Source organism: Doryrhamphus excisus, chromosome 7 (genome assembly GCF_030265055.1).
Source record: "Doryrhamphus excisus isolate RoL2022-K1 chromosome 7, RoL_Dexc_1.0, whole genome shotgun sequence".
In the NCBI taxonomy this organism is placed as follows: Eukaryota; Metazoa; Chordata; class Actinopteri; order Syngnathiformes; family Syngnathidae; genus Doryrhamphus; species Doryrhamphus excisus.
Window position 1 is genome coordinate 8,924,782 of NC_080472.1, and position 12,271 is coordinate 8,937,052.

Sequence of the window (12,271 nt, forward strand, 5' to 3'; positions counted from 1 at the left end):
CTTGCTGACAGCCATGTTGGCAGGTGCAGCCCCCAACCCCCCCGCCCCCGCCCCTCTTTTCCAGATGTGCTCACCTCACCACAAAGGAAATTAGTCCGTGCAGCTAGCTGTCAGCTAGCAGCAGCAGCTGACATCTTCCACTAACATGGCCTTTCATTAAGAGCCCAGAGATCGATGCCTCCAACTTCCAAGGTGAAGAGAACGCTTTGATGCCGAGCATCTGGATTGGCTCGAAGCAAGGCTTTAGAGCAGGGCTCGTCAACTCTGCCATATAGGATCGTTGACTAGCGTTTGGCAATAAGTTTCTCAAAAACAGCACAGTGCTCCTGTCATATCGGGGATCTTTGTCCAACATTTTTGGTAACAGCTTCTCAAAAACAGCACAGCGTTGACTGGCGTTTTTTGGCTATAAGTTCCCAAAAACAGCAGAGTGCTCCTGTCATATTGGGGATCTTTGACTCAAATTGTAGAAGTATATACTTAAAAACAGCAGAGCGCTGGTCATGAAGAGGATCTTTGACTAACATTTTTGGCAGCAGGTTTACAAAAACAGCATAGTCCTCCTACATGGTCCTAAAGAGGTACTTAAAAACACCACAGCCCTGTTGTGTCATCCAGAGGATCTTTGACTGGCGTTTTTTGGCTATAAGTTCCCAAAAACAGCAGATCGCTCCTGTCATATCAAGGATCTTTGACTCAAATTGTAGAGGTATATACTTAAAAACAGCAGAACGCTTGTCAAGAAGAGGATGTTTGACTAACATTTTTGGCAACAGGTTCTCAAAAACAGCAGTGTTTCTGTCATATACAGGATCTTTGATTAGTGTTTTTGGCAGCAGGCTCTCAAAAACAGCATAGTCCTCCTACATGGTCCTAAAGAGGTACATAAAAACACCACAGCCCTGCTGTGTTATACAGAGGATCTTTGACTGGCATTCCCAAAAACAGCAGAGCGCTCCTGTTGCTTTGAAGATCTTTGACTGACATGATTGCTGTAGAAACTTATAAACAGCAGGGCGCTTGTCATATACTGTAGAGGATCTTTGACTCACATTTTGATGAAAAAATAAAACTGTTTATTATCAAGAGTTTTATGTTATTGCTGCTATGCCACACACGTTGTGCTAGAGACACTGTAGCCAGCTGGCAAGTCCGTGGGAGGTGGGGGTGGGGGGGCACTGTGACACACATTTCATAAAGACGCTGCAGATGCAGGATGAAAAAAAATGAATACAGGAAATAATACAAGAGACAAAAAGAGAAAAGTAGAGATACCAACCATGAGCTGCAGGTTCAGTGCTGGGCGTAGTGTCTGAGCGAGCACACAGGGAGAGGACATGGCAGTAGTGGAGGAGGAGGAAGAGGAGAAGGGAGGTGGAGCAGGAGAAACGACATGCAAATAAAGGAGAAGGACGGGAAGGAGGGAAGGAGGGAAGGGCAAAGGGGAGAAAACAAATAACACCCATAAGCAAGCTTTCAAGAACATACGACAAAAGACAACAAGGCTAAAGGGAAATCAATGGCTGTGCAGAGATACGCACACACACACACACACACACACACACACGTATAATCCTGCATCTGGACTAGGCATTCCCATCAGAGGGCACAGTGAGCGACAATTACTTGAGGAAAACCTATTATCCAAGGCAGCTGTGGAGGGAAAAGGAATATTTGTCTTACCCTGCAAGTTTTTAAAGCAATTATGACGACTTTTAGCATTGGACAGATTGGTAAAATGACAGCAATCAAGTGTGGAAATGGCTCCGGAAGGATGAGATGATGGGTTAGCAAACACAGAATGGTTAATTCAAGGCTCCTTAATTGACTCTCGGGTGTACCGCGCCTCAATAGAGAATAGAGACGTCCAAATATGAGCTAACAGGCCTTTCATATTTTATACATATTTTTCATTTTCAGGGTAGGATGTTGGTCTATTATCCTTCCAGATGTGAACAGGCTGAGCTTAACACGTTACTTCAAGCCAGATACATTTGATTTCAACACTGTAAATGCCAACATACTAATTAATTAAGATGAGTAGACCAAACTCAGTTTTCATCACACAAATTTTAAATAAGCATTTAGTAATTTGGGGTTGGAAAACATGCTGAAGTTGATTTATAGCAGCAAAATAATGTATTGTACCGAGTGTGCTTTTGGTGTTTTTTTGCATTGTGGGCAGATGTCTCCATTTAGTTGGTCTGCATTTTTTTCATGAAATTCTTCAAGATATCAGCTAAATGTATAATAATGAATTGAGAGTCATGATGTAATGTTAGATAAGTCAGTGAGCTTATTTCCCCGCCTCAATTTAGAACCGTCTTTTATTTGAATTTGAGTGGGAACTGTGAATAGTTGTGTGTTGGCTCAGCGGCGCTGCTAATATGCCGTTTTTTTTCCGGACTATAAGGCACTTTTTTATAGGTTGGCTGTTCCTGCGACTTATACTCCAGAGTGACTTATAAATGGAAACAAATAAATAAATATACGTGTATATATATATATATATATAGCTTACAAAGACATCTGAGAACGACAGAACACAAAAGAAAAAGTACTTTTGTACTTTTACCCCCAAAAGAAAATCATATTCTACAGACTACAAGTAGTGAAATTAGCAGCTGAAAACAGTAGTCGAGCAGCAGAGAGAATGTTTGGAGTAAGTACAAAACAAAAACAAAACAGTTACTGTACTTAAAAGTGTTTATGTTACATAAACACATGGACACCTTTTCTGTTCATGTTTATTTTTCGTGTAGAACTTGCCTTCCAAGAGGACGTAATGTCTGTTTTGGTCAAGTAGTTTGTAAAATAAATTACCAGCAAAAAATGCAACTTATACTCCGGAGCGACTTATGTATGTTTTTTTTCTACCTAATTATGCATTTTTGGCCTTGTGCGACTTATAGTCCAGAAAATACGGATCCCTTGGTCTTCTGTTTGAATGGGTTTACTATCTAACCACTTTGTTACACTGAATGATAACTGCAATGTAGTGGAATTTTTAACTGCTTCGAGAATCGTAAACAGTAGCATCCAAACAGGAAAACAATGCAATACACAATGTTCACCTACTTGTGGCGCTCTTAACATACACATGACCACGTCATGACAAGAAGAAGAAAGAATGTATTAATGTAAATATATAAATAAATCATATATAAATATATAGTATATAAATCAGTCGTCTGATTTGTTTAGACTGATGACAAAGTGGATTTTTGTCATTTTGTAGTTTAAGACAAGGAAATACCAGGAGAATGTCGACTGGGGTTTGTCTTGTTAGTCAAAAATATTCAGCAGAGCGCTTTTTGGCAACAGGTTCTCAAAAACAGCACAGCGTTTCTGTCAAAAATCTACAAAACTACTCTATGCCACATTACACAATAGTATCCCACAGTACACCGACGTTTTACTATACGTCAAGTCTAGTCAGTTTCATCTCTACAGAAGTCAATTCACAACGTTGAACATTGAACTTTGATGGTGGAAAACTCCATTTAAGAAAGAAACCTCAAACATTACACTCAGAATGTCACCTTGTCATGTGTCTAATTTGCTCTTATTATGTCAACTATATTGGCTGATTGGGGTGAAAAGGTGACCATAGGAGTGTTATTTAATGTCGAGAGGGCTTTGATTGGGCTCTAATAATAAAACAAAAGTTTAAAAGGTCAAATAGGTTTTTTATGCTGTAAGTACAAAAATATTCCATTAAACAAGTAATCCTGTTTTGCGGAAATTCAATTATCAGTTCAATTAAACAATTAAACTAATTAAATGAGCCATTATTATCATAATCGTAATCACAATCCTAATCAGAACCACAACCATAATCATAACACAGCCTATTCTTCTGAACCCCAGGCTACACTTCCTGTCCACATGTCTGCAAGATATTTATTGCAACACAAGTCTTACTTATGTCTTAAATGCCTTATTTTCTCTGAGTGTGTCTGCTATATTGGGTAATGGAAGTCTAAAGGTGATTATAAGGGTATTATTTCACATTAAGAGGATTCTAATATTGCAAACAGGTTTCCGATGCTCTAACTCCAAAAAAGTGAACCGCGCTAATGGAGGGATGACTGTACTGGCTGTACTTGAATTAAAACAATACTGTATAAAATAAATCCAGTCTGCTTACTCTTACGCATCACACAGGCCTACTAGACTCTGACAGTTCATCCCACGTTTAGAAAAAGTGTGTAAGAAAGTCAAATAAAGGAGAATGAACAATCTGTGCAGGCACTAAAAGCGTCCCTCATGAGGGGGAATCCAAGATGTGTACCTGATAAAAGCAAAGCTTCCGTCTGCGAACGCCAAACTCATTTACTCTTCCTGCCAGATGTCCTGTCCTACTATTGCCACTGCTGCTGCTGCTACTACTACTACTACTACTACTACCAAGGGCATTGTGTTATTGTTATGGTTGTGTGTGTACATGGATTGAAGGCAGCAACGGGCTCATATGGCCGTAATGCACTCTTGCCAGTTGATTTCATTTAGCCACGGTGGGCCTCACAGATTGGAGGCTGCCAAATCAGCGCTATTGAGTTTTTTTTTTTCATCAGTATCCCATTAGACTGACAGAATGGCGCACTTTAAAAATCTATAGCGCACCAACACTTGGCCCCCTAAGTGCATGTGTGTGTGAGGGGGTAAAAACATTGGGAAATGTCAAAATGATTATTTTTCATGTTTTATGGCCATAGTCCGTGGAGTCCATAGATCCTGCAATTAAAATGCGACTGTGATTTCCATTTACACCTTGCAAGACCTGACATTTGTGCTTAGACGGCTCTAATTTCCTCTCAGCTTGTCCATAGTCTGTTACTGTCCAGTTTTTCCCACAGGACTGCAATCTATTTGCGGGGGGGCTCTAATTGGCATGACTGGCCATGACATATTAGTATAAAAACATGACCAGCAAAACAAACATCTTCAGACCTGTGAGTGCTTTTAGAGGGGGGGGGGGACGACACAGCAGCACCCGTTGCAGTACAGTAATCGGCCCCAGACCCGACCATGGTGAATTCATTTCCTCCAAATTAAATTCCTTAATTAAACATAACAGTTTCATAGTCAGAGCATAGAAAACCAGTTTATGACCCTCCAAATACAGTTTTTGATATTATTAGAGCCCTCCAGACATCAATTAGCACCCCTATAGTCAACTTTACACTCCAATTACACAATATAATGGGGAAATAAACAATACATAAATAATAAGAAAATAAGATATAAATAAGGCTTAACAGATTTGCTATCTGATTTGCTAACTGATTGCTAACACATTTTGCTGTACGTTTTGGACGTACATATGTATGTCGTTAATTATTTCACAGTGGTTAAGTCCTTTTTGTGTACATATGATTGTGTACTATTTATGATCATTTATTTATTTTTTTGCGTATTTTTATCGGCGAACGGATCCTTCATCGCATGCATGCGCCATCTGACAGCAGCTAACTCGCAAGCTCACCTTCCCCGACCAGACGTTGCAACAAAATGACAAATCATCGCCTTATTTAGCCGCCCGCCAGGCCGACAATGGTGGGTTTAATTGCCACCGTGTGAAGAAAATAGATTATAAATGTGTATCCCATGCAAATCACACAATCTGGAGGCGAGCTAGCGTTGCTTCTAATTGATGGAAGAGCCTCGAATGAGTGCTGATGAACCAATTGGCCACACACCGCAGTCAGGAACTCGACAAATAAATATCTATTGCTTTTGTCAGAGTCTTTCAATTGCATAAACACCATCTGGTGATGGGGGGAGGTGGTGGTAGTTCACTCTCTCCCCAGCGACAATAATGTGAAGTATTATCCTCTCCACTCTCGGTTCAAACCCCCCGCAACGCCACCATCTATTTTGAAATTGGAGCCAGCCAGCTCTAACTGATTTGATTAAGGTCAATTATGACGCCCCCCTCAACATGGTGTCATGTAGCGCAGGGGAACCTGAGAAAGGCAGCGGCGATATCATATCGTAGCACCGGCTACGTAATGGAGAGCACTTGTTTAGAGGTCAACACATCATCTCAGTGTGGAATTATACCATCTTCTCTAGCTATTGATGTTTTGCAAGGGAGAAGCACAAGCAGAGGTGCTAGCTAGCTCATCAAAATCAGTGAAAAATACCTACAGGAGTGATAACATTACATTATTTGTACTTTTACAGAAGGCATGTTTGAAAACTATGCACTTATTGCGTTAGATGAATTCATAAAGCATTGCTGTTTGGTGGTTGACGATGGCCTATTATTACTTAATCTTAATCTTGAGGGGTCGCTCAGTGTCAGTAATGTTTCATTGATGAGCCAGTAGCCACTGCAGGAAGTACTGTACAGAAACAGTAAGAAACCCTCATAATGCTACCACATGTAAGTCTATGGCTGTGTTCCAAAGAGCATACTTACCTACTACTCATACTAACTCTTTGAGTATGCAGTGTATCTACTAGCAGTATTCCATTTTTGATTATGCGAGAAGTTCCCGGATGCATACTGTATTCGCCAGAAATGTTGCGTATGTATCATCAAATTACCCAGGATGCAACGCGACGTACACAAAAAAACCCAAAACATTGGCCGACACTGAGCAGCAGGATGGACCAAACGGCGGTGTCAAGCAGGATATATTGCGAGTTGGTTTACTTCTTGTTTTCAAAGTAAAAGCAGTGATTTATCACTATGTTTTTTTGTATGAGAAAAATAAGGGGGCGTTTTATTTTGTGAAAATAACCTGAAGTGCGTTGCTCACTTCGGCTAGCTTACATTTTGACGAAATTTTGACGGTTGGTATTTGGACAAATAAATGGCACACTCTGGATCTAAACAGCATCTTTCTTGCCTGATTTAAAAAAATCTCAATAAAGTGATTTTTAGTGATATTTAAAAGAGTTTAGAGCTAAAGTGAAATCAGCTTCAGCCTTTCGATTTTGGCTCGGGTAGGAGTGCAATGCATTGTGGGTTATCTTGTAGTATGCTGTAGTGTAAACGCTTTGCATACTGTCTAATGGATTGGGTATGCAGTATGGAGTGTAGATAGCATGGGCATGGAAGTATGTAGTAATAAGTATGCGGTTTCAAACACAGCCTCAATTATTTCTTATTTATGTCTTATATTGCTCATTTTCTCTTATTATCTCTTATTAACACCTTTGAAAATGAATTTTCACATGAGAAGAAGAACTTTTGCCTACATGGGTGAGCACTTTTATCCAAGTTTTGCACGGTAACCCAAACCTTTCCATGACTGCCTCCATTTGTGAGTACCTTTAATGTCTCGGTAAGCACGTCGTTACACGCCCCTCCATGACGTATCAATGCGACCTGACCGTTTGTACTGCAGTCGCATCACATATATATCGGATTCTGTTCACACTGACATGAAAAAAATCAGATGCAAGTCATATAAGAGCAAAGAAAATTTTGAATTGTTTGTGTTTCCTTCATATTGATTTGGTCAGTCCAGGGTCATATTTTGGTTTTAATTTAAAAAAGGATTTTTATTTTCTCTTTGTATTCATTTTTTATGCCACTTAATCCTCATTAGGGTCGTGGGGGCACAGTATCCCAGCCTATCCCAGCTGACTTTGGGCAAAAGGCGGGGTACACCCTGAACGGGTCGCCAGCCAATTGTTTTCTTTTGTACTTTTTCCTCTATTGTGCGCGCCTTTTGTTACTATTGTTACTATTTGTTACTTTGTTACTGTCATTTTCTTCCGCTTATCCTCACAAGGGTCACGGGGGGTGCTGGAGCCTATCCCAGCTGTCTTTGGGCGAGAGGCGGGGTACACCCTGGACTGGTGGCCAGCCAATCACAGGGCACATATAGACAAACAACCATTCACACTCACATTCATACCTACGGACAATATGGAGTAGCCAATTAACCTAGCATGTTTTTGGAATGTGGGAGGAAACCGGAGTACCCGGAGAAAACCCACGCATGCACGGGGAGAACATGTAAACTCCACACTGAGATGGCCGAGGGTGGAATTGAACCCAGGTAGCTATGAGGTCTGCGTGCTAACCACTCGCCCACCATGCAGACCTAGATGTTTTCTTTGTTTCTGATACTATGACTTTTTTTTGTTTGTTTTAGAAATCAGAAACAATCCAAAGTTGCCGCCCCACTTACAACTTATAATTGGCTGTACTGTTAAAGGCTTTATCTGAGTGGCAGTTCCAAGCCAAATATTTTCAAATCGGAATACATGGGAGTTGACTATTGTCTCAGATGGAGCCAATCCCATCCCGGGAAGAGAGCAAACTCCAGGTCATTAAGCGTGCAAACCCTCACATGGAAAATATCACTTTTCTTTCTTTATTTCCTTCAGCGTCGACTCAGGAATCAGTCCGAGCTTGCGGAGCAATCAAAGCTTCTCTGACAGCTCGCTGGATTGGAACAAATCTCACGAGGCCGGCGGGAATCACGGCCATTGTGCTTGATTATGCCATCTGATTGGATTAAAAGCAATGCCTGTGTGAGAAGAAGTGTGCTGATTGCCCCCGCACGTGGCGTCGGACTGATTTGCAAGCGAGATTTGCAAATGATTGCACTCGTGTCTAATGAGCGCACTGAGGAATAATTGAGCCGCAGAATCGCAAGGAATATAAAAAAATGGTCAAATATCCAAAGGTTAAACTGTGTTGCTTTAATAAAGAACTACAACTTGAGAAACAGTGGCAGATGTTCGGCTTGCAGCATTTTGCTTTTTGATATGCAAGGATATTTACACAGATTCATGCATCGCAACACGCTTGCATTTTTGAGGCGTTTTGAGGAATGCTTGGCCATCAATTCCCATCCAAACATGCTGAGCTATCAAAGTGAGGCAGACAGAGACATCATTCACTTTCCAATTTCACCAGGAGGACAACATCTTGGCAAGTCGAGCCTTTTCTTGTACACTTTTGGGGCTTTTTATGCATTGGCTGCGTTTAGCACCATGCAATGATTAGCGTGATGAATCCCTTCCGGATGGGCAGACTCTGACCCAGGGGTTCAACTGGTCACATCCTGGGACCAGCAAGTGGTGACCTATGATGTGTGCTGAGGCCCTGACTCTTGTGGAGGTTGATATGTTAACACAGGTTCCTCATTAACTTGGAAAAATACATTTAGAATACAGTTCAATGGGCAAGTATTATTTCTTTTACGTCATAATTTTTCATTGTTTTCATTGTAACAGGTAAGGCTCTGCCTCCCCTGACTGATGGTGGCCCATTTTATATACGGACTTAAATCTGTCATTCCGTGTGGAAGTGGTACGTTTTAGGCTTCTTCATTTGTCCTTCCTCCCCTCTCTATTTGCAACACAACTTTGGAAAGTTAAGAAAAAGTAAATTGGCGAACCTAACAAGTTAGCTTGGTATGCTGTATGCTGTAACTATGAAAATATGTATTAATATTAGATCCTACTTTGTGGAAATTCATTTATTGACATTCAACGGTGGCCTGGTGGTTAGCATCACACAATCAGAAGACTGGGAAGATCTGGGTTCAAATCTCCATTTGAGCATCTCTGTGTGGCGTGCCTGTGCAGGGCGTACCCCACCTCCCGCCCATAGTCAGCTGGGATAGGCTCCAGCATACTCTGCGACCATAATAAGGCCAACAGGCCAATGGGCCAAATAATTGATATTTGTATTTAAAAATTGAAACATCCAAGAGGCCAAACAAAAAGTTAGCAATTTGATGTTGACTGAACTACAACAACAACAAATTCTTTTTTCAGTGCTTCTTGATTTGCTAATATCCTGACGAAACATAAGCTCCATCCTTGGCATCCTTGCAACAAGGTCGTTCCTCAAGGATCCCTTTGGGGGTGTTAAACCTGATGCCACTCCTCACGCTCTCTGCCAACTTTGTTATTCATCCGGCTTCCCCGCAAATTGCGCTAATGCTCCAGCGGTAAAGAAGGTTTCTTTTGAGAGGCGCCGGCGTCACGTTTGTTTTTGTGTCTTTGGATTAACGCAACTTGTCCGTACCAACGACACAAAGAGAGTGGCGGCATTCAAAGCTACGTGAGGCTGATACTGTACCTTGACTGGCTGCAGGGTGGTGGGAGGAGGAGGAGGTGATGGAGGTGGTGGTGGTGGCTGTGGTGGGTGGAGGGGTAGTGGTGGGAGCATCTGGATGAGAAGACAAATACAGGACAAACTCACGGTGGGGGATACGAATGAGTGCAACAACAAAAAAGATGGTATGATATCACTATTTGGTGATACATGACCGTGCGCGTGTGAAGCCTACAGCAGCGAAGCAATCAAAGCAAAGCGTCTGTTGCCAAAGACACCACGTGGCAGCGAGATGGACAACCACCTTCTTGTTTTGCCATGAATTATGTTTGGAATTCAGCTGTGTTTCTCACCTCAAGTTTAATCAGCTACTCACAACGGAGCCGTAGCACCAGCATTTTGGTAAAAAAGGTGAGAAGAAACACTGTTGAATAAAAAAAATAGCGACTTTTGTCTTTGGCGACAAACATGTTTTTCAGTTTTCATTTCTTTATAAACATTAGAATTGTTTTATATATGTAAAACTACAACTGTAAAACAAGAACCATAAAAACATGTTTTTATGGTTAACTGTATTAGTTAGAAAAGAACTACTAGAACTACAAGAGTCGACTACTGATGACATCACAGACGAGCGACACCGCTGACTTTGGCTTCCTGTTTCCACCTACTAGCAAGCTGCTAACAAGGATATTCCGTGATAAAAATACATGCAGTGTATTAATAAGACAACAAAAAGTGCAGTAACCAGAAAATGTCAGCACACGGAGGCAAAATCCTGGCATAAATCAACGGAAAAACATGCAAACTGGGGAGTACACGAGGTTCCATTGTATGTGCACTCGCACTCACATATACAAAAAGTCACCCTTTTAAAACCAGTAAAACTGTGTGTCCCCCCATTTCTGTGCTATGAGAGAAAATGGATCTCCAGGGTGTCCTTTGTCCTGTCCTGTGTTAGTCCTTGCAGGCCAAACTGGGATTCGATGTGCTGCCGAAAGCCATTGGCTGCTTTGTTAGCATTGAGCGGCGGTGGTAAGGCCGCACTGTCATCGGTCGTCAAGGGTCATGACCCGCTTATTATCCGCTAAAAAACAAGCATCACCGACTTAAATGTCTCAGCTCCTAACTACAATCACATGACCCGTAAATGGAATTTGGGGAAATGTGCGACCTGACACGATGAAATAACTAAACATTGCCTTTTTTTCTCCTTTCAATAAAGATATATATTTTTCTTTTTTAGAGCTGTAATTACAATACTGTCAACAGCAGGACACAATTTACTGTATGCCATCCATCCTCACCAGGGCAGTGGGTATGCCGGAGCCTATCCCAGCTGTCTTTGGGCGAGAGGCTGTTACTGTATGTATCTCTCCAATTCACACGGCTCTAGTCCATTCATTTTCATCCGTGAAATATTGGACACTTCCTCATTCTCCTTACAAAAACGCAAAATGCAATCAGGTAGACTCCAAAAATTACAAAAGCGCCTAATGCTTGGATGTGTATACAGTATATATACAGTATATATATACAGTATATATATACAGTATATATATACATATATATGTGTATGTAGCTGCCAATACCAATTCACATGAGTGGAATCATCCGATACCAATGCCTAAATTTTTGCCAAATGTATTGTCATAGCTAACTTCAAGCCAATATGCTTGTTTTACTAGAACATGAATAAAATGCTGGGATCCATAACTCATGTTTTGTATTTCACAATACATTGATTTCCAGTCTTGTCACATTATTAACTGAAAACATCAATGAAAAGCAGGTTTGCCCGCCTCTGCTGGGCTCCTCCAGCAATTTGGATGAAATGTTTTATGACTATTGCCCTGTGTTTTAGGTATTTTCATTTGTACATTTCATGCAATTTGGCACTTTTTAAGTAATAATCCTTTCTGAATGTTCCTAAATAGGCTTTTTTACTAACAAACATTTAGAATTTAAAACCAGTATGATAAACAAACAAATCCTATTTTGAGCTGACACAAATAAACAAAAATATGTTAGTGTGGGAGGTCTCACTCGCTCACATTTTGTATTTTCTGAAAGTTTGTGGAGGAGTTTAAGAGGTAATATGCTAATAATAAAGAAAAATAGTAATGCAATATTATGCTTGCTGACTGTATTTTTTTAAATAATGGCCCAAAGTTCACAAATTGATGTCCCGTTACATAAAATTTTATGTAATTATCATACTTATTATAGATAAAA

At 40.8% G+C, this 12,271-nt stretch overlaps 1 protein-coding gene across 4 annotated transcripts in view; it reads right to left on the reverse strand.

Annotated features, from left to right (window-relative positions):
• cadm1a (cell adhesion molecule 1a) overlaps positions 1-12,271 on the reverse strand; it is a 430,900-nt gene that overhangs the window by 16,972 nt on the left and 401,657 nt on the right. For 3 of the 4 annotated variants that reach the window (XM_058078784.1, XM_058078782.1, XM_058078785.1), the window contains 2 exons: positions 10,061-10,150; positions 1,280-1,312 (listed from right to left, as the gene is read on the reverse strand). In XM_058078784.1, coding sequence (XP_057934767.1) covers positions 1,280-1,312; positions 10,061-10,150 — 123 coding nt within the window. The remainder of the gene's footprint in view (positions 1-1,279; positions 1,313-10,060; positions 10,151-12,271) is intronic. The other variant, XM_058078783.1, reaches the window with a different exon arrangement.